The sequence below is a fragment of the Pseudorasbora parva genome, chromosome 4 (genome assembly GCF_024679245.1).
Source record: "Pseudorasbora parva isolate DD20220531a chromosome 4, ASM2467924v1, whole genome shotgun sequence".
Taxonomy (NCBI): domain Eukaryota; kingdom Metazoa; phylum Chordata; class Actinopteri; order Cypriniformes; family Gobionidae; genus Pseudorasbora; species Pseudorasbora parva.
In genome coordinates, this window is record NC_090175.1 from 31,802,608 (window position 1) to 31,826,353 (window position 23,746).

The window sequence follows — 23,746 nt, forward strand, 5'->3', positions numbered from 1 at the left end:
TCCATAAACAATTAATTAACATCAAGTCACTTACATTTTACTGATTGCTTTATTGCTTTTGTTTTATTTCAGCAGCGAAAATATTTCCAAGATCAGATTTCCACATCCGAACCATAACATATTGCACAGCAACAGTGCGTTACTGAATCAAAGATTCAATGCCCTATTCATAAACGACTGCCTCATTTATGAACGAATCAGCCGTTTGAACGAATCAGCTGTTTGAACGAATCGACTCAATGACTCTCTCATAAGGATTCACCTGCCGCGATCTACTGGTGGTTTAGTTAACTTTTTTTTAGTTAAAACAATCTCATAGCATTATTTAGTGCAGTTGTAATTTTTCAGTGTTAATTATTTAATTGGATTGGTAACAACCCTATTGTATCTTATTCTACTTTAATTTATTAATCAAATTTAAGAATATAAAGGTAAAGCTGAAGCAAAGCCTATATTTAATAAGATTAGGGGAAATGTCCTTTATAAAAGGTAAAAATATCATAAAAATACCAGTTACTTTCTATTCTTGATTGTTTTAATCTAACTCAGCATGCTAATTTTCCAACTCATACTCGTAGTCATACTCTAGATTTGATTTGTACATCAAGGGCTGATATTTCTTCTATCACCTCTACTGACACTGGTATTTCTGATCATAAATTTCTTGATTTTAGTTTCAGCCTGCCTATCCCTAAAAACTGTTCTACAACTGTCATATCTTACCACAATCTCAAAGCTGTTGATATTTCATTATTTTGTACCTCTATTTCCTCTTCGAATCTCTCTGATGTCTTTGATATCTCCTCACCCTCACTGATTCTATCCAACTATAACTCCATAATCTCGGATATCTTAGATGAGCATGCTCCAGTCAAGACCAGAAGTGTCCCTTCCACACATTCGTCTCCTTGGTACACTCCTGAGCTCCATATCTTAAAGGCCACTGGTAGACGGCTTGAGCGTTACTACAGGAAAACTGGCCTGACTGTTCACCATTTGGCATTCAAAGAACATATGAAAAATTATAAATCGGCTCTAAATCTGGCTCGTTCCAGTTTTGTATCGGCTACAATTAATAAATCAAGCAACAGGCCAAAAGCATTATTCAAGTCAATAAACAAACTTATCAAACCTCCGTCTCATGCTGCTCTTGCTTCTGATGAACTCTGCACTTCATTTTTAGCTCACATGCTTGAAAAGACAGATGCCGTAAACCAGTGTCTCTTTAATGATGCCACTAACACTAGTTATCTGCCGAATCAACCTGGTCAATCCCTGCTGCTTTTTTCTCTGTCTACTCCCTCTTCTGTCTCTGAGTTAATCTTGAAATCTAACCCTACATCTTGTCATCTTGACCCTGCTCCTACTACGCTACTAAAACGTTGCCATTCAGTCATTGCTGCACCTATCTCTCATTTCATCAACGCATCTCTTACCTCTGCTTCATTACCTCTATCACTCAAAACTGCAGCTGTTACCCCCGTTCTCAAGAAACCCAACCTTGATCCCTCAGTTTTATCTAATTATCGTCCCATTTCAAATCTCCCCTTCATAGCCAAATTACTGGAAAGTACTGTTGCCTCCCAGCTTCAGTCTTTTCTAGTTGAAAATAATCTTTTCAATCCTTTTCAATCTAGTTTTCGCCCTTTGCATAGTACAGAAACTGCTCTAGTTAAGGTACTGAATGATTTGCTTCTCTCTGGTGATTCTGGTTCTCTGTCTATGCTTTTGCTGCTTGACCTTAGCTCTGCCTTTGATACCATCTCCCATCAACTACTCATTCTGTGCCTTTCGGATGTGGGTATTTCTGGTGCTGCTCTTTCCTGGTTCTCCTCCTATCTCTCTGACAGACTGTTCTACGTTTCTCTTCAGAATTTCCGCTCACCCACTGTCCCCCTGAAGCAAGGTGTCCCTCAGGGATCCGTTCTTGGGCCATTATTATTTATAATCTATATAATACCACTTGGTGAGATCCTACGCCGTCATGGTTTTAACTATCATGTTTACGCTGACGACATTCAATTATACACTACCTGTACATCCACTTTATCATTCACAACTGACAAAATCTCTGCTTGTGTACATGAAATAAAACATTGGCTTCATTCAAATTTTCTAAAACTCAACATGGACAAAACTGAGATTATTTTCACTGGACCTTCATCACTCACTAATTAAATTCCTACCAACTTCACCTGTGAGACTGCTGGCACTCTTATCAAACCATCTACTACTGTTAAAAATCTTGGTGTAATTTTTGATTCTTCTTTATCTTTCCACTCTCACATTAATTCCGTCACCAAATTAGCATTCTTTCATCTGCATCGTATCGCTCAGCTCTGTCCCTTTATCAGTATCTCTGATGCTGAAACACTCCTCCATGCGTTTGTCACATCACGTCTTGATTACTGCAATGCACTTTTCATTGGCCTACCAGCTAGCTCCATTTCCAAATTACAATATATTCAGAACTCTGCTGCCAGACTACTCACACACACCAAACGTTTTGCTCATATTTCCCCAATTCTGCATGATCTTCACTGGCTTCCTGTGTCTTACCGTATTAAATTCAAAATTCTTCTTCTCACTTTTAAGTCTCTGCACGGCCTTGCTCCCCCTTACCTCTGTAACTTGATTCTCCCCTTCAACCCTACTCGCTCTCTACGACCTGCTGATTCCAACTTTCTCGTTGTCCCTCGGCATCGCCTTGCTTCAATGGGGGGAAGATCATTCAGTGTAATAGCACCCAAATTATGGAACTCTCTACCCCGATCACTCCGTTTTGTTGCCACTATCTCTGAATTCAAATCCATGCTCAAAATACACCTCTTTTCTGAATGTTATAGGTCTTAGAATTTTTTTTCCCCACCCCGATTTCTCTATTATTATACTTGCACTCTCAATTGCCTACTGTTGTTCTGTCTACTCTGTTTGTAATTGGCTTTACTGTTGTTTGTTTATTGTAAAGTGTCCTTGAGCTCTGGAAAGGCGCTATATAAATAAAACTTATTATTATTATTATTATTATTATTATTATTATTATTATTATTATTATTATTATTATAAATATGAAGATTTAAATACATCAAAGCTGATGAGAATGTTGCTTCAGAAAAATGACACTAAATTAAAATGCCACCGCTCATACTGTTTTCTTCTTTTTAATTATTAGAATTAGACATTAAGAGAATAAATTTGTATGCAAGTACTTTTAATACTTAAAGTACATTTAAAATCAGGTACTTTTTACTTTTTACTTAAGTAGGGTTGTCGTTGTAGTACTTCTACTTTTTATATGAAATCAGAGTGCTTACTGTATGTAGTAAATGGAAAATCTCTACAGCAAAAGGCAAACCGCTACATGCATTCAGTTTGTTCCATTTATTAGTAATGATTTACACAGTTTGTTTACTATTTACTATTTACCTGAACATTCAGTATTGTGCAATATAGCACACAGAAGGTGAGGGACATTTTGGGGAGAAAGAAGTGCTGCATTTTATCATTTAAACATGTGGCTTTTCATGAAAACTCTATAATCCAAGATTTTCCCCATGTTATGGCGTCATAATATGCAAATGAGATGGGAAAATTTGATCTCTCCATAAACTTAGGGTCCTCCTTAATATTTCTCTAATTTGCAGAAAGTTTCTATCTTTTACCACTTTTAAGATATAGCCTTTTGAAATTAAGATGTCAAAATCGAACATTTTAGGAAAAAACCTCTGGTGCCTAAAGGGTTAATATGTGCCAGGAGTTATGAATATGATCATGGGCGTCGCTACCTTTTGATTGTAATATGCGCGTCATTTGCTCCCATTCATAAAAAAACTCCTCTGTGGTCATCATGAAGACTCTCGACAAAACAACTTCCCTCAGGGCTTTTACTTCAAATGTGTGCAGATGTGGAGAAATATTGATAGATTCGCATATGTTTGAGTCAAATTTCTATACTGAGAAGTATTATTTATTCAATCTTTATCCAAAATCCGCGGATGTATCATTATGAGCGCAGTAGACTGTGATGTGCTGTGTTTTCAATTCATTCTGGCAGCCGGAGGGCGCTGGAAAGCTGTACTACTGAAAATTCAGTCCTAATATGGAACAGATGAAGAACAGACACACCATGTGACATTCAGGAAGTATCTGACATAACCAAACAGCTTCCAGAGATCGTCAGATCGCTATTTCATGCAGATAGACACGTTTGAAGACAATAAACACACAATCGCGGCAATATATGGTTGGTCTGTGTTCTTTATGCCATGTTGGGTGGTTTCATAATAGATTATATTTATAATGCAATGCTATTCCACATAGCTTTTTAGCATTGTGTATTTTCTGTCATATTTTTTAACCCGAAGCTTCATGAGATCACATATTGTTATATAAATCACTCGACTTAAAACATGATTTTAATCTTATAAATTGTTGTTTTGCTGGTGTGCTAAGCTAACATGCTAGCTTGCCCTAGATGCACCTGCCACTGAGCAAATACTTATTTTTTATGAACATTTTCTAAATGTAAAACTACTGAAATACTTATTTGCATGAAATGCATTTGACAGAGTCAGGGAAGGTAAAGTGGGAGGTTTGATTTATAAATGAGGTTTGAATAAAACAGTTTTAATAGAGAGTCGTTAGTAATAATAATGCAGACAAAGGAATAATAATTAGAGCCATATCCAGTCCACAGAAGTGTGAATGTGTGCCGGGAAGAAAAACTGAATGGGGCAGTTTGCACCTCTAAACAATAGAGGCAATACACTGAATGAAAGCTCAGAAGACATCTCAATAAACATCAGTTGATATTATAATAATAATAATGATAATAATAATGTGTTCGATTTATATAGCGCTTTTCAAGGCACTCAAAGCACTTTACATTGAAGGGGGGAATCTCTTCAACCACCACCAATGTGCAGCATCCACCTGGATGATGCGACGGCAGCCATATTGCGCCAGAACGTTCACCACACATCAGCTGATTGGTGGAGAGGAGACCGAGTGATGAAGCCAATCAGGAGAGGGGGATGATTAGGAGGCCATGAAGGACAGAGGCCAATGGGCAAATTTGGCCAGGATGCCGGGGTTACACCCCTACTCTTTTTCCGAAGGACATCCTGGGATTTTTAACGACCACAGAGAGTCGGGACCTCGGTTTAACGTCTCATCCGGAAGGCGGTGCTCTTTGACAGTATAGTGTCCCCATCACTATACTGGGGTGTTAGGACCCACACAGACCACAGGGTGAGCACCCCCTGCTGGCCTCACTAACACCTCTACCAGCAGCTACCTGGTTTTCCCAGTTGGTCTCCCATCCAGGTACTGACCAGGCTCAGCCCTGCTTAGCTTCAGTGGGAAACCAGTCTTGGGCTACAGGGTGATATGGCTGCTGGTATATTTATATTTATATCTATATTTTAGAGATATCTCAAAATAAAATCACATGAAACGATCTTGTAAAACATTTAACAAAATTCAGAGTTTTAGACTTATCATCTTCAGATCTGAAATATAACATGGTCAGACTTGTGGCTTTAGCTGTAGTGCATTTCTAGATTGCTACAAGGCCAACTTCAATTTTATTTTCATAAAGATATTTCATACAAATACATTTCTAATAACTTTAACTTTCTAATAACTTTGAAGCTTATTACAGCTATTTTTGATTATAAAAAATATGATCATTTGGACTTTACAGTAAACTGCCAGGTTTTTGCTTTCAAATGAGACCATAATTATGCTTTTAGTGCAAAGGATTCACAAACTGTATTTATTTTAGTTTGAATATGCATTTCTTAGGATTTTTTTCAAAAGCTGGGATTCAGCTTAACAGGTTAATGGGTTTCTCAGAGAGGAGTGGGATTTTTTTCTCCCCCTATGACGAAAGTAGTACTGTCGTTTCTGACTCCTCTTCTGATAGAAAGGCTCCATGATTTTGATGGCTTGATCTTCATTTGTGCCCACGACATCAACTCATCCATCCTTTTCAGGAGTCTTGATGTACATGCTGCTGTCTGAAGTAGACTGGTGACGTTATCCATGTACGCCCTCAATGGTGGTAGTCTCTGCCCAGATTGTAGCTTGGTGCCTCCGACCATCTGTCTTGCTCAAACAAGAATTACTTCAAAGGCTGACACAAACAGGATAGGAGAGATGGCACAACCCATCCTACTTCTAACCATTACCATCCGGTGGTGAAATCTTGGAGGGCAAAGCACATCTGCAGGTCATTGAAGTAGGATGCAACCATGTTCTTAATGCAGGAGGGCATATGGAAGAACTCCATGGCATAGTTTATTAGCAGGTGTGGGACTGATCCATATGCATTAGCAAGATCAAGCCAGACCACATGCAGGTCTATCTTTTCTCGCTTGGCCTTCTGGATCTGGTCCCAGATTGTTGTAGAGTGCTCTACGCACCCTGGGAAGCCTGGGACTCCCGCCTTCTGGCAACTGGTGTCAATGAAGCCATTCTCAAGCAGGTAGGTCGGCATCCTTCTGGCCAGCACTGAGAAAATGTTTCCTTCTACATTCAGCAGAGCAATGTTTCTTAACTGGCTGATGTCTTTGGAGTTTGCTTCCTTGGGGATGAAGACTGCCACAGTTCTATGCCACTCAGCTGGTATGAGTTGCTTTTTTTCAGGCAGCTCTCATGAGGTAACATAGCAGCTCTAGTACTTTGAGGCAGTTCTTATAGAGCTTGTTGGAGATTCCATTGGGGCCTGGTGCTGATGACGACCTTGCCTTCTCCACGACATACCTAACTTCACTGAGCTTGGGGGGCCTGAGGTTGAAAACAGCAGTCGGAGGTGCAGACTTAGGCACGTATCCTGGTGTTCCTAATGGGACATTCCTTACTTGATCGCTGTATTGTATTCTGATGTGCTGTTCCAGTTGCTCCCTGGTGGTTTTGAGCCTCCCACTTTTCTCCTCCAGCAGCTGTCTGGCATGCTTAAAGGGGTCTTTGAAGAAGCTGGCTCGTTCTTTCTGTTTCCGTTTGCTGCGCTTACAGATACATTCCGCCCTGCAAAGCCTAGATAATCTTTTCCTAACCTCCTCCCACAAGGCTTTCAGACCCTCTTTCTCTGCCATTGTTACCTTCCTCCAGTTCTTCCATAGTTGACGGCGCCTTCGCACTAGGTGGTCAATATCTACTTTTCTTCTACTCTTCTCTCTTTGGACGGACCTCTGATTGTAGGTAACTTCGCCAAACCTGTTCTTGCAGGCCTGGTATAGGATGTTCCCAATTTGGATGAGTTTGGATTTCACCCCTCCTCGCAAAGATCCCTCCAGTGTCTTGACCAGGTCGATATCCAGTGTTTTCCATACCTCTGCCTCGTTTGCCTTTGGCCATTTGAGCTTGTCTCTTCTAGTTGGTACCTTTGCCTCTGCTTTTGACATTTACATTTACATTTAATCATTTAGCAGACGCTTTTATCCAAAGCGACTTACAAAAAAGGGGAGAGCAATAGAAGCAACGAAACAAACAAGGCCAACAACCTGTAAGAGCTGTAAGAAGTCTCAGTTAATTAACACAGTACACGTTTTTTTTTTTTTTTTTTTTTGGCAAACAAACAAAAATTAATGGATAGTTAAGTGCTATTCTTTTAGATCTTAGTCTTAAGATGTTTTTTAAAAATGGCTACAGACTCGGCAGCATGGATTGAGATCGGCAGGTCATTCCACCAGGTGGGAATGGTCCAGGAAAATGTCTGTGAGAGCGATTTCATGCCTCTTTGGGATGGAACCACGAGACTTCGCTCACTCGCAGAACGCAAGCTTGTCTGAACAAGCGAGTTTAGGTATATTGGTGCAGAGCCAGTGGTTGTTTTGTAGGCGAGAACTAGTGCCTTGAATTTGATGCGAGCAGCCATTGGCAACCAGTGCAGTCTGATGAAGAGAGGCATAACATGAGCTCTCTTCTGCTCATTAAAGACCACTCTCGCCGCTGCATTCTGGATCAGCTGCAAGGGTTTGATAGTGCATGCTGGAAGCCCAGCCAGAAGAGCATTACAACAGTCCAGTCTGGAGAGAACAAGAGCTTGAACCAGGAGTTGTGCAGCCTGTTCTAATAGGAAGGGTCTAATCTTTCTAATGTTGTATAAGGCAAATCTGCAGGACCGGGCTGTTGCAGTCATGTGGTCAGTGAAGTTTAACTGGTCATTAATCACAACTCCAAGGTTCCTGGCTCTCCTGGATGGAGTTATGGTTGATGAACCAAGCTGAATGGAGAAATTTTGATGAAGTGCTGGGTTGGTTGAGAAAACAAGTAAATCTGTCTTTGCAAGATTGAGTTGAAGGTGATGCTCCTTCATCCAGTCAAAAATGTCTGTCAGACAGGCAGCGATACAAACACTGACTGTAGGATCATCTGGTTGAAATGAGAAGTAGAGTTGAGTGTCATCAGCATAGCAGTGATAGGAGAAGCTGTGTTTCTGAATGACAGAGCCTAATGACGACCTGTAGATGGAGAAGAGAAGTGGTCCAAGCACTGAGCCCTGGGGAACCCCAGTAGCTAGATGATGTGACTTAGACACTTCACCTCTCCATGACACCAAGTAGGACCTACCAGAGAGGTAAGACCTGAACCACTGGAGAGCAGTTCCTGAGATCCCCGTCTTCTTAAGTGTAAACAGGAGGATCTGGTGGTTAACTGTGTCAAAAGCAGCAGACAGATCCAGCTGGATGAGCACTGAGGATTTGGAAGCTGCTTTTCCCAGTCTCAGTGCCTCAGTTACCAAGAGCAAGGCAGTCTCAGTCGAATGGCCGCTTTTGAAGCCGGATTGGTTGTTGTCCAGGAGGTTGTTCTGTTCAAGAAACACAAAGAGTTGATTGAACACAAGTGTTGAAGAGAAGTGTTGACAATGTGAGTGAGTGCAGGAGTGATTGAAGAAGAAATGGCCTGAAGGAGGTGAGTGGGTATAGGATCAAGTTGACAGGTAGTAGGGTGATTGGAAAGGATGAGTTTAGAAATATCTGCCTCGGAGAGCGGAGAGAAGGATGGAGGCATGTTCGTGTTAGTTGTTGAGATGTGCGTGTCAGTTTGTGGTGAGGAGAACTGGTTGCTGATGAGAGATGTTTTGTTTGTGAAAAATGATGCAAAGTCATCAGCTGTAAGAGTTGATGAATGAGGGGGAGGAGGAGGACAAAGGAGAGAGGAGAATGTTTTAAAGAGTGTGCGCGAGTCAGAGCAATTGTTGATTTTGTTGTGGTAGTATGTTGTTTTAGCAGTGGAGACATTTGTAGAGAAAGAAGAGAGAAGAGACTGATAAAAGGTAAGGTCAGTATAGTTTTTAGATTTCCGCCATTTCCTCTCTGCTGCCCTGAGTCCAGAGCGATGTTCACGGAGAACATCAGACAGCCAGGGGGCAGATGGGGTGGGGCAGGATGGTCTGGATGAAAGGGGGCAAAAACTGTCTACGGAGGATGTTAGAGTGGAGCAAAGAGTGTCAGTAGCACTGTTAGCGTCCAGTGCTGAGAACTGAGCAGGTGGAGGGAGTGAAGATGAAACCATAGTGGATAGGCGAGAGGGAGAGAGTGAGCATAGATTACGCTGAAAGCTAATCTGTGTAGGAGTGCGTGTTGTATCAGGAGTCAGTATGAGGTTAAGAGTGATGAGAAAGTGGTCTGAGGTGTGTAATGGAGTAACTAAGTGTTGTCCATTGAGCAGTTGCATGTGTAGACAAGGTCTAATTTGTTACCTGATTTATGAGTAGCCTTAGTAGATACTAACTTAAGGTCAAATGAAGTCAGTAGAGTGCTGAAGTCTGTGGCTAGGTGTTTATCAAGATGGATGTTGAAGTCACCAAGCAGAATCAGAGGACTGCCATCCTCAGAGAAGCTAGAAAGTAACATATCCAATTCCTCCACAAAGTTACCAAGGTGACCTGGAGGACGATAGACCACTACCACATGGATTTTAATAGGGTGAGCAATAGTGATTGAGTGTGATTCAAATGAACTGACCGATAGAGATGGTAATGGATCAAATTTCCAATCATTTGAGATAAGCAAACCAGTACCCCCACGCCTCCCAATAGGCCGAGGGGTGTGTGAAAAAGTTAAATTGGTTGAGAGTGCTGCAGGAGTGGCAGTGTCCTCTGGTTTAATCCAGGTCTCAGTTAGGGCCATGAGGCTGAGCTGAGAATGAGTCCCAATAGATGAAATAAAGTCTGCTTTGTTTACAGCAGACTGGCAATTCCAGAGACCAATTGGAATAGAGAGTAAAGTAGCAGAGGATTTCTGTATTCTGCGCAAATTATTAGGATTGCGGCATCTCGCACGTACAGAGCGTGATTTACGAGTGCTAGTAGTAATAGTTGAGATTTTAAAACACATGGTGAATACAGATCAGAGAAAAGGCCAGATAGAAATAAGAAAACCGAAAAGGAAAATGATACTCAAGTGCCTTGTCGGGGTCCTTGCTCGGGAGGAGTTGCACTGGGAAGAGTTGAAGTCTTTACTCTGTGGTTTTCAACCTGGCTTTCGGTCCCTCTTGTCTCATCTGCCAAAGCAGTGCAAGGTTGCTGCTGGCCCTTCTGCCCCCACTTTCGCATTGACTGATAGATGCAATCAATGCTTCACCCTTTTGACTCTGTCTTGTGTGAGTTGGTGGCGACTGGTGGGCTACCTCTCCACCAGTGGGCTTTCCTTAAATGCGCCATCTTTAGCTTTTGCAGCATTGGGTCCATCGGCTCTGTGGTTTTCAACCTGGCTTTCGGTCCCTCTTGTCTCATCTTCCAAAGCAGTGCAAGGTTGCTGCTGGCCCTTCTGCCCACACTTTCGCATTGACTGATAGATGCAATCAATGCTTCACCCTTTTGACTCTGTCTTGTGTGAGTTGGTGGCGACTGGTGGGCTACCCCTCCACCAGTGGGCTTTCCTTAAATGCGCCATCTTTAGCTTTTGCAGCATTGGGTCCATCGGCTCTGTTGTTTTCAACCTGGCTTTCGGTCCCTGTTGTCTCATCTGCCAAAGCAGTGCAAGGTTGCTGCTGGCCCTTCTGCCCACACTTTCACTTCCCCTTGTGGATTTACAACTCCTGGAACATGGTAACTTTTTCCCATCCACATTCACACTTCCAGAGGATCTTCTTTTCATTTCCTGAAGTTCTAGTTTTCATCTCGTTGTCCATTTCCATTGCCGTCGTTACCGTGTGGTCTGTCCTTTTAGGCCCATCTTACATCCCGCCTCTCGGAGGGCCTGTGGGTTATTTTTTCTTAGGGTTCTTTGTAGTCAAGGTTTGGGTGTGCCTCTTCTGAGGTTACTAGTGGTTGGGTAACGTCTCCCTGTCACTCCCTGCAACTGATAGGTGTTACTCTCTGCAGCTGTTGTCGGGGTTCGTTGTTTTTTTCCCAAGCTCATGTCTTTTCTCCTCAGCCAGAGCCAAAAACTGCCTTTCTCGGCCTCCTCTGCTAACTCTTTAGTTGCCTTCTTTAGGTTCCCTCTGGTCACTGCTACGTCCCTTAGGAGGCGTGTATTTGACAGCCCCATGTAGCCTCGGCATCCAACCGCCACTGGATAGATGGTGGTCTTCCAGCCCACCTCCTCTTCTTCCCCAGAATTCCATGGCAAAGCTGATGTGCTTGCAGGTCTCTGCCGGTGGAACCCGTTTGCTTTCCTGTCGATGCCCCTCCAGCACCTCTGCTAGCTTTCTCAGGACCTGGTCGTGGCACCATCTATAGCATCCCTGGGAGAGCACGGTCTTACAGCCTGACAAGATGTGCTGGAGGCTTGCATTAGGGGTATTGCAAAATGTGCAGCCTTCCTCACTTCCAAACCACTGGTGAAGTTTGTGAGGACAGGGAAGCATGTCTTAGGTTGATCAAATAAGGAAGGTGAGCCTTGCCTGCGGGATCTTCCACAGGTCTGCCCAGGTGATGTTTCGGCTGACAACTCCCTCCCAGGTTGTCCAGCTTTCCTGTTGGCCCAGCAATACGGCCTTGATCTTGTAGTGCTCTTACTCCATTCGTCACCTCCGACACCACCATTCCCTTTTTCTCCTTGTTATTGGCCTTGGACCAGAAGTGTGGTACTTCTCCTCACCCTAGCCCTGCTCTACTTGCCTGAACTCTGCCGACAATCTCTTGATGTTGCAGACTACTGACGGCTTGGTCAACCTCAGTCTGGGCATTCCACTTTCGGCCTGTTTGAAGCTTGGGGTTTGCGTTCCTTACAGCCTGGTGATACTAACTAAACGAACAAATCTTGCCTCCCGTCGGGTTGTCTTCTGAGGAAGGTAATTTTCTTAAAACAGAAAATACCACTTTGAAGTCCTTTCAACAAAATATATTTTACCTTTAATGCTACATTCTGCTACATTTTGGTTTATATTAACATGTCTGTGTTATACTCCATGCATGCCTGTGTTTGTCTAGACCTGGAGGAGCAAACACGCAGAGCTCTAGAGCTTGAACAGGAGCGGAAGAAAGCAAAAGAGGAGGCAGAGAGGCTGGAGAAAGAGAAACAGGCCGCTGAGGAGGCCAAAGCAGTACTGACTAAACACGCAGCTGACCAGATGAAAAACCAGGAACAACTGGTATGTATTTCTACTAGATCTTTGATCTGCAACCAGTAATAAATAAAATAGTTACGTCTTGGTGAAACAACTAAATGTGCCAATGAACATTGACATACCAACTTTGCATCACACGTTACGCCCCTGCAGTACAGGTATAAATACGGAAGTAGTTGCTCACTTCTTTGATTTTTGCTGAGGAGCTGAGCTAGTGACCTGGCACAGCAAACATGGCAACGGGACGTATGTCTCTATTCCCTCCTTCAAGGAACGAGGGTTACCATACCGAGCAGTTCTCTTTCAGTCTGTCACTCGATGTACATCAAAGATGATCCAACAAAATGGTATCCCTACCAAAACGGCATGTTGCTGGCCCTTCCAGCGCCCTGCAAAAGCCTCTCAGACCCCTAGCTGTTTGGGATGGTAGCTTATGCATAGAGTGTCAATCACTGCTGTTCTGCATGACCCACTCAGTACAATTATTGATACACTGCAGAAAAATGCCCTTCTTCTTCAGTAATTTTGTTTTGTTTCTAGTCTAAATATCTAAAAATTCTTAAATCAAGATGCATTTACTACAAACCCGATTCCAAGAAAGTTGGGACACTGTACAAATTGTGAATAAAAAAGAATGCAATAATTTACAAATCTCATAAAGTTATATTTTTTTCACAATGGAATATAGATAATGTATCAAATGTTGAAAGTGGGACATTTTTAAATGTCATGCCAAATATTGGCTCATTTTGGATTTCATGAGAGCTACACTTTCTAATAATATGTAAGAGGCCGTAAAATAAGAGGCCGTAAAAGTTGAATGTACATATTAAATCCAACAGTGTTATTTGGGCTGATTGTTTTAGGCTATATTCATCTAGTAAAATCCAAACGTAATTCAAAATATATTTAAAAAAATACAAAATAAAAATAATCAGCGCTGCCTTACAGTCACATTGTCCACAACGGGAGCACAGGAGGAAATGATGCGACTACATGTGATACAAAATAGTACGAAATACCCTTTTATTAGAGAACTGCAGAACACAGTATAAAAACGTAATATTTTCCTTTATGTAAAATACAAAAACACAAAATGTTTTCATACACCACAGCGACGAAGTTGAGGCATAATGCCAAAATGACTCTTGAGGCTGTATCTCTGCAATGCTTTGACATAATGACACCAAACTTTGTCTGTGTCTCTGTCACGTCACTCTAACCACACCACATCAATTTCTTAACTGCACCACCTATTGGTCAAAAGTGATAAACCATTAAATCAGTTTATTAGTGACTGTACAATATATTCATGGTTGTTCACGCCTCTTCGCATATGGTCTTTGTAAAGAAAAAGTGTCTTACAAAATTTAAATCAATGTATTGTATTATGTGAATTAGCTGGCTCAATGATTCTCACATCAGTTTGAAGCTAAAATTCTAGGCAACAACACCCATTAGTCAAAACTCTTGTGGCCGCATATCTATTGTGTGGTTTGAGGCCTTCATTTTAAAACATATTTTTCAGTTTTTTCAAAACTCCTAAATATTCTGTCAAATACAAGCATGCAAATACACGTTGCTCACATATTATTGTAGCCCAGTTTGTGCTGAATACAGGTTTGTGCATTGTGCATTGTGTTTTTAGTGCAAGTTTGAATTAGGGTGGCCATACATCCAGATTTGGGCTGGACAGTGAGGATTTTAAGCCCCCTGTCCGGCGTCCGGTGCAGTCTCAAGCCAGACATTCATTGACTCATTGTCCTCCTTTTTGGAGTCGCGTAGCCTGACAAGCCAGACCCACATCAAGATGTTTGGTCTGGAAACTCACCATTGACAGGGCTCAATCCGAGGGGCGGGATAAATTGTTGTCTTTCAAACTCCCTCTGCATGCGATAGGATAGCGCTACAACCAACCAGAGCAACTCGGCCGTCATCATTATGGCCCCGCTCACCGACTCTATACACAATGTGATTGGCCCGGCAAGAGTTTGGCGATTACAGCTCAGAAAGGTATTGAGAGTTGCTAGACGACACTCGTGGGCAGATTAGATTTGCTGCCGCTAGTTTGCTTCTACATTTCTAGGCTAGGAGTGGCGCTGAATCGGCCTAAAAAAACAGCTCTTAGAATCTTTATTGGGATGCAGCAGCATAGTGTCTAATGCCTTAAGATCTCTAGTCAATCAAATAATTGGCTAAAAGGGGTGTCAAATAAATATCTGATATATCATTGGTTAAAAACGTAAACAAGCACGACGTGCTGGCTATGTCATGTCATATAACGTTATATGCCCAAACGTCAGACCTCATTTAATCCGGAATGGACAAAAGAGCGCAATTTTATATCGAAAAACGCACTGTGTTGTTGTGAAGTGGACATTAGTAGTCAAGAGAAAGCCGCCACTAACCGACATGCCAGCACGGAAAAACATAAAAGTAACCAGCAAGTTACAGGTATGTCTTCCCTCTGGTCAATGTAAGAAAGTTTGTAGAATAAGGAGGAATTAGGCAAGCTTGGCGTGACTGGGACTCGTGTTCATTCAGAACTGTCATTGTACAAACAAATTAAGGTTGCGCTAATACGCTCACTAAACAAAAAGTTCAATATAACTTGTTCACAGCAATCTTTCTCCAACTCTCCATTTTCGTGCAGACTTAACTAAACCACGCCCCCTCTGCATAAACCATGCCCCTCCGTTTAAACCACGCCCCCTCAGCCACAGTCATGTTTCACTGCAGAGCTTTGTAAATTCATGCAGTCAAGCATCACCAGTCATTCTGTATAACAAATACATAAACAAATAATGAAAATAATGAAATACACATTTCATTTCTTAACAAAGAGCTGCCTGAGCTGGTGAAGAAGGTGTACTTCTTTGTTAGAGGCATAGTTCACCCAAAAATTCTGTCATAATTTACTCATCCTCATGTTGTTCCAAACTATGAATTTATTTCTTCTGCTGAATGCAAAAGAAGATATTTTGAAGAATGTTTGTAACAAAGCAGACAGAGCAACCATTGACAACCATAGTATTTCTTTCCCTACTATGGTAGTCAATGCTTGCTCTATCTGCTTGTTGAAATGTGTATTTATTAGGGGTGTCCCCGACTAAGGATTTACACATTCGAATCAGAATTTACAAATCTCTCTATGGTCGACCGATAGTCGAATCATCTATGTGTGTGTAAACCCTAGACCAGAAAAAATAAACGGTATAAACGGGTTGGGAAGGGCAGGACACTAGTAAGCAGGAGGCTAAGACTATTTTTATTTTACTTTACACACAGCACACAGCCACCACTTTTAATAAAGTGATCAAAACTAGGCTACACTACACATTCGTAAATTAACCATTCTCTCATAACATTTAAAAGCTGCGATCCTAACAACGAACATCACACAAATATATAAAAGAACATTTAGATAAATAAACCTAAAAAAGATACCTGCCTAGAGAGGAAAAGAACACTTTCAGTGCGTTTATATGCACATTCTTAAGCCCATTGTGCCTAAAGGGGGTCGCACACCGGACTGAAGCTCAGCGCCGTGTCTCAGGTAACTTATCTCACACCAGGCAGATGTGAACATTATATACGTGGAAGCTCAATTTTGAATCGACTTCTGACAGAAGAGCTGCACGATGAGTGTATCTTGTAGCACAGGGTGAAATCAGTAAGTATATTCACGATTTGAGGGAAATAAACATTTAATCGAATGCCGCCGTCAGTGTATATGTGTTCGAATTTTAAAGCCGCGACACGTCTTTATAACACTAATATTGAGCACCCCCATATTGCCAAAACACCCGCGAAGATTCGACCATGAGATCAGTGGTCGAATCCGGTCCTGCATATCGATGCATCGAATCTTTGACTATTAGGGTCACCCCTAGTATTTATTTATTTATTGCATTCATTATTTTGTTTATTTATGTATTTCTGTTATTTCCAGAAGTCCAGAAATGTTAGGCCTATGTTTTCAGGCACTGTGCAAGACAGGTTCATCTCAGTGTTCAGTTTTTGAAACAGATATCACAATGTCTTGAATAAATAAATACAAAATGTGGCTCTTACACATATGTCTACACAAAGCTAGCATAGATCAAATTGTGACAATGAATAGAGTAGGCTATTTCAGAATTACTGTATCATGATACCATCGATATGATGAAAAAAAATGTATTGTAGTTACAAGTAGCCTAGACCATGTCCTATGCAATTATTCTTGCCTTACTAAAGTACGCGAAGTGTCCTCCTTTTTGGTGTTATGTGTGCAGCACATTTTTTGTAACATCCACATCCGAAGATGAATAAGTTCTAGGGTAATCTAACCGAGCATGATGTTTTAGCACACCGGCAACCAGCCATGTGGTGCTTATATTTACAAAACGAGCCTACAAAAATAAGTATACATAAATATAGATCCATGTTTATTTAAAAATCAAGAAACTAAAATGTATTTAGTGATATTTGTTAAATATTTAAGAGATCATTAATTTAGTTGTATACATTTGTGCATATATTTTGTTCTCAAGTCACAAGTAATAATATCAAGGTTTACTGAGTTTTACACAATTCTTTTGTAGTGTGGTTTTTGTTGAAATGTACTAAAATATATATCATCACCTGTGTACATTAGCCCACTTCTCTACGTTTTTTGGCCTGATGGTTTATAGAACAATTACTCTGAGTTGCCCTCATTTGTTTTAAAGAATAGCACAATGGCACGCGAGTCAAGTATAAATGCCTTGTTAATTTTGGGAGAAGCGTGTGCAGTCAGTGGAGGCTCGCGCTGCAGAGCCAGACAAGAGTATAAACAAGGCTTTAGGCCCAGTGCCAATTTTATTTTATACTCCTTCACCTACCCCAACCCCTATGCCTACCCCTTCCCTTTGCCCCTTGAAACAGAGTGGCAAGGCATAGGAGTGAAAATATTCCCCTAAGAAATGGGACAAGACTACTACACAATTAACCAACATCATATGTCATCATACCCATTTATATGAAATAGTATGAAAAGCAGTGAAGTGCGTATGCTATATCTAATAGAAATCTGGCACGAGAACGTATAACAAATTACTCACTCCCAATGCCGCTTTCTGGCCAACGTTGTTTCACTCCCATTCCGTGTTGTGCCGATCTGAGCCGACCGGTATGGATATGGTTTTGTTTTCTACTGTGGTGCTGCGAAAACAGAGCTCTTTACAATGTAATACAAATGAGTCAGTTGTTGCCTTGGTAACACAAGAGTTAACAGACAATACATGATAAATATTGACTGAGTTATGAAGGATCACCAGACATTTTTTCAAACTGTATTATTACTTTATTAAAGAAGCACTCCACTTTTTTGTTTAAGTAAATTCAAATTTTCCAAGTCCCTTAGAGTTAAACAGTTGAGTTTTGTCGTTTTTGAATCGGTAGCACTTTTAGCTTAGCTTAGCATACATCATTGAATCCCATTAGTCCATTAGCACAGCTCTAAAAAATGATCAAAGACTTCATTTTTTCAAACATAATATTTTTCCTATTTAAAACTTGACTATTGTGAAGTTACATCATGTACTAAGACCAACAGAAAATTAAAAGTTTAGATTTTTATACCGATGTACATAGGACCTATTTTCTCATTCCTGCGTAAGAATCATGCGGTCGTACCATGGATTCAGCTATGCAGTGCCATGGATTCAGTGATGTTACGCAGCACCTGAAAGTAGTCCTCAGAGAGTTAACTTCCAATGCGACCGGCACTACATTTGTGTCGTTGCAGATAATGCAGAGTTGCAGCCGGCAAATTATGCAGTGGATTTACTGCGCGATTAGCCATGGTTCGTTTTGTCATGAAAGCCTGTGATAGTGAGTCGAAGGTGTATACTACCATCATGTTTCACAGAATACAAACGAAAATCAAGTAATGAAAGAATCAGTGGTTTACTGCTCTGAACCCATAGATATCTAGCCTGGATGCCAGCTGAACTTAGCCCCGCCCACAACATTTTAAGGTCGGGCAATTCGGTCTGGCTTTGCTCCATAGAGGAGTAATTATCTCTGAACAGAAACTGTTCGGACCAATGAAATCATCAGGGCGGGCTTTAGACGATGACAGACAGATGAACAACAGTAACGTAATCATGCACGTCATCAAAGGAGCTTGGATTATATTTACTCGAATCCTAAATGGAGAGCTTGTTCGTGCATTCACCTTCATAATTTCTCTCAAAGGTGATGATCATGTTGGGTAAGTACTCTGTGTATCAATAAATTATTTTATTTTTTTACAACACCGGCAAAGATCGTTTATTCCAGCACGTGTGCAGACAGGGTTGCCAAGTTTTTACAAAAAAATCCGCCAACTACTAGCCCTAAACAATAGCTTCTCGGAGGGTTCTCCGGGGGAAAAAATTGTGTTTAGGGGGTAAAATGTGTGTTATTTTGGCAAGGTTGCCTGAATATTGAAAAATATTTAAAGTTTTTGGTCATTTTTTTGAGCACTTATGCTAATGGACTAATATGATTCAATGATGTATGCTAAGCTATGCTAAAAGTGCTACCACCAGATACAGAGTTCGGTTGAATGGATTCAAAAACTGTAAAACTTAACTGTTTAACTCTAAGGGACATGTTAAATGAGCCTTTTTCAACAAAAAAAAAAAAAGAGTGTTCCTTTAATTATTAGTTCACATCACTCAAATGGTTGTCTATGGAGAATCTGACATCCAGGCAACATATAAATCTGATCAGATCCAGAGTGGCAACATCACTACACACATTCTAGTAGCCTATAAACACACAAAATGAAGGGGTAGGGGAAAGGAAAGGGCTAAAGGGTAGAAATGGGATTGGGCCTAATATTAGCATAGATGCTATTCTTCTTATGATGCAATGAGTACATCAGGTGTTATGGGAAGTGTTCCTGGTTTACCTAATTTATACAGCCTAACAATCATTTTACATGATTTGAATTATAGAAATAGATCAAGTGTTATGTCAGGTTAAAGAATTGTATTTTAGGTTATTTTCCAGCAGTTGATTCCAGCAATTGATTTTTATATTTTAGGTATTATCAAATGGACAAAATTCTGAGATTGCAATAGATGTGAAGGACTATAGTGAGAAGAGCTGTGAACACACAGGTGGTGGGATTTTGGTTGTACAAGCACCTTTTGCTCAGTATTTGCTACTACTAGAATCAGCTGCAATTTGCTGTGCGTCTGATTCACCCAAAAATGAAATTGATGTCATTAATGACTCACCCTAATGTTGCTCCACACCTGTAAGACGTTGGCCTTAAGCTCATCCAGAGTGTTGGGTCTTGCGTCTCTCAACTTTCTCTCAACTACAATATCCCACAGATTCTCTATGGGGTTCAGGTCAGGAGAGTTGGCAGGCCAATTAAGCACAGTACCATGGTCAGTAAACCATTTACCAGTGGTTTTGGTACTGTGAGTAGGTCGTGCTGAAAAACCAAATCTTCATCTTCATAAAGCTTTTCAGCAGATGGAAGCAGGAAGTGCTCCAAAATCTCCTGATAGCTAGCTGCATTGACCCTGCCCTTGATAAAACACAGTGGACCAACACCAGCAGCTGACTTGGCACCCCAGACCATCACTGACTGTGGGTACTTGACACTGGACTTCAGGCATTTTGGCATTTCCTTCTCCCCAGTCTTCCTCCAGACTCTGGCACCTTGATTTCCAAATGACATGCAAAATTTGTTTTCATTCGAAAAAAGTACTTTGGACCACTGAGCAACAGTCCAGTGCTGCTCTGTAGCCCAAAAGTGGCTTGACCTGGGGAATGCGGCACTTGTAGCCCATTTCCTGCACACCCCTGTGCACGGTGGCTCTGGATGTTTTTACTCCAGACTCAGTCTACTGCTTCCGCATGTCCCCCAAGGTCTGGAATCGGTCCTTCTCCACAATCTTCCTCAGGGTCCGGTCACCTCTTCTTGTTGTGCAGTGTTTTTGCCACACTTTTTCCTTCCCACAGACTTCCCAATGAGGTGCCTTGATATAGCACTCTGGGAACAGCCAATTCGTTCAGAAATTTCTTTCTGTGTCTTACCCTCTCGCTTGAGGGTGTCAATGATGGCCTTCTGGACAGGGTCAGGTCGGCAGTCTTACCCATGATTGCGGTTTTGAGTAATCAACCAGGCAGGGAGTTTTTTAAAGCCTCAGGAATCTTTTGCAGGTGTTTAGAGTTAATTAGTTGATTTAAATGATTAGGTTAATAGCTTGTTTAGAGAACCTTTTCATGATATGCTAATTTTTTTAGATGATTTTTTTAGAAAGACCTATATATATATACACACACCCTTTATAATAAGAATATCACTATTATAATAAAATAATTTGTATTTAAAAAAATTTAATAAAAATAAAAACATGCAAACTAAGTTTATTTTAACTTCAAAAATGCAATTTACGATTTTCCTCCCTACATTGCACTGTGCCTACTTCAGAGATCACTTTTCCCACCTAATTTTACCTATCATCAAATGCCTTACCTCTTTAGAAAGCTGAGACCCTGTAGTTTCTTAGGAAATGAGCAGAATAATTGTGTGAAGTACTGGCACAGAGTTTTAGGGGCTAGAATATTGTTGTTGTTGTTTTTTACACAAGCTGCACGATTAAGTCATTTATCGAAACGAAAAGCTGCAATTTCAACGTTTTGAAGAATCCAGCTTTGTAGCCATGCTAATAACGTTTGTAAGAAACCAAACCATTTGTAAATCCGTCAAGATTTCAGCAAGATAAAAGTATTTATGTTCATACAGATCAATCACCTTACATCAGGTTCCACAGAGCCCGACAGAAAGCTTACCTGTGACAAGATGGCCGCCGGTGATGACGATGGTGACTCCGCCGTAAGACATCTAGCCTTTATTATGGATATCTAAGGACAGTAGTGCTCGACAAACAGTTTCCACAAAGTGTTGAAATGGATCGCTCATTTTGATATTCAACTGTGTGGTCCGGTCTTCTGTTACAATGCAGAAGGGACGGAGACAAGGAATGCAGGCTAGTGAGGTTTATTGAACAACCAGAAGTGAATATGGAAGTGCAGGTGAGTGATCTTGAAGGATGTAGACTTGGAGGTAGATATCTGAATGATACAGTCTCTGTACTTGCAGATGAGGTGGGCTGGTGATGGAGCTGGAGGGAAGGAGGATCACACAAGACAAGGAAAAACTATGGAGATTTGGAGGAACACGTGATAGAGGTAGGTAGGTAGGTTTGAGGAGTCCTTGAGGTAAACAGAGAGGTAAGTACCATGTGCTAACAAGACTGGCAGTGACTGGATGGGTGAGAGTGGCTGAATCCGAAATTGTCCCCTATACCCTCATTCACTTTTCCCTACATTAGTCCACTAATATAGTCCACTTGAGGGAGTGAAGGAAAACGAGTGTGTGAATTCGGACATTGACTGAGCCGGAAGGGCTGCCACTTTTGCAGTTTCTGATTGCTGTTTATTTGAAATGTAGCAAACTGGCTGCTCCAGTAATAATGAAAAGATTCATCTTGACTTCTGCCATGGAAACTAGCATGTATAAACCTAAATCAAACAATTTAATAATCAATTAAAAATTTATTTATACCTGTAGGCATGATAGTGTGCTGGGCCAGTGCAGTTTGGAAGATGGATGGATGATATATTCAGCTGCGAGCGCCATCTTATGGCAGATATCTCCACCTATAACCTTGCATATGGCAATATTTGAGGCAATATATTGAGCAATATCCGAAACCATAGTGAGTAGTACCATAGAGCGAGTTCAGTAAAAGGCAATTTCGAACCTCAGATAGATAGCTTTATATCATGCGTTTTACCCCTACACTAGCCTACTGTTGCTGTATACAATTCTGGGTTTTCCATAAAAGTGTCTGCCTCATCCAGACATTTAGTAAACAAGGCAATATATTTGTACTTAATGTAAATGGCATCCAAGCTACTCAGTAAAAGTAAAAAATTGTCTGTGACATGATCACCCACATTTTTGCTTCTGATGCCCATGCAATATATGCTATATAATATTATAGGCTACTATATATTTACAGAAAAATAAAGTAACATTTAAAAAAAAAAATGCTTATCAGTAACTTTATTATTATTCCTAAAAATAACCCTTTCCCAGTAAGTTAGTTCCACACAAGAGCGCTATATATAGATTAACATAGGGCGTCTCAGTTGTTGTATGAAAAGTTCATAGATTCGTTGTTCTCTCAATTCTATAATTTGAAGAACAATTTAAAATAATATTTTGTAAAAGCACGACATGATGCAGCAGCTGTTCTCTGAGGAAAAATCTTGCATAAATACTCGTGCAGGTACAAGCACTAGTCTGCGTGTGACACAAAGCAATCACCACACTGTAAGCATTCATTTTATTTTAGCAAACAAACAAGCAAATCTCAAACAAAACAGCAGTATCTTCGGCGCCTTCAGTGTCAGAATTTGCTCACTTGTTCCCTTTCGTTCAGTCACTCCGACGTAACGTCAGTGACTGACGAATGGGGGTTTCGCTTAGAAGCCTGTCATCTCCGAGACTAGAAAGCGCCCAATGGCAGTGCCAATGCCATGGGCATGCGAGATTTGCATGCGTAACTCCGCCTACCCACGTGGGTATATAAGGAAGTAGCTGGCATCATCGCATTATGTTTTAATGCTTCGGAGCCAAGGGTTACATACCTTTCACTCCTACAAGCCTTCTGAGTTAAGTCAGTTCTTCGAGACGATCAGGATCTTCCAGTCGGTGTTGGTGTTCGGCGCGTTCCAGCGGTCACATACTTCCTGCCTGCTGGTCAGACGATTGGTTTCCAGTTGGTGTGTGGTCCCCTGGGCGCTTCGGCATCGACTGCGAGGTTAATCCTCTCACAAAAGAGCTCACACGTGGCACGTCCTTTTCAGGATGTCTCGCCCGTGTGCTTCTGGGTGTGGCCGGTCTCTACACTCTTCTGATGGGCACTCGCACTGTCTGGCATGCTTGGGCTTCCAGCATGCTCAGGCGGCGCTTGTGGATGAGTCATGTTCTCACTGCGGGAACATGGCCATCTCCGTGTTGCGGTCGAGACTCAATGATCTCCGTGCGGCCGCCGGAGTGAGAGTCCCCTCCGTCACCCCCCGATCTGACGTGTCCGCGGCCTCGGTCTCATCCGGTTCGCGGGGCGTCTCTTCGGCTGGTGGCCAGGGTGACCTGAGGGTGATGGTGTGGAATACAGCTCCGACG

The 23,746-nt window shown here is 41.4% G+C and overlaps 1 protein-coding gene and 1 pseudogene across 1 annotated transcript in view; one reads left to right on the top strand and one right to left on the bottom strand.

The window, feature by feature from the left end:
- Window positions 1–23,746, top strand: part of LOC137073264 (radixin-like) — a 666,127-nt gene that overhangs the window by 458,566 nt on the left and 183,815 nt on the right. Inside the window, exon 12 of the mRNA XM_067441577.1 lies at window positions 12,383–12,543. Within this exon, the coding sequence (XP_067297678.1) occupies window positions 12,383–12,543 (161 nt within the window). The remainder of the gene's footprint in view (window positions 1–12,382; window positions 12,544–23,746) is intronic.
- On the bottom strand, window positions 5,284–5,400 carry LOC137074236 (5S ribosomal RNA; annotated as a pseudogene).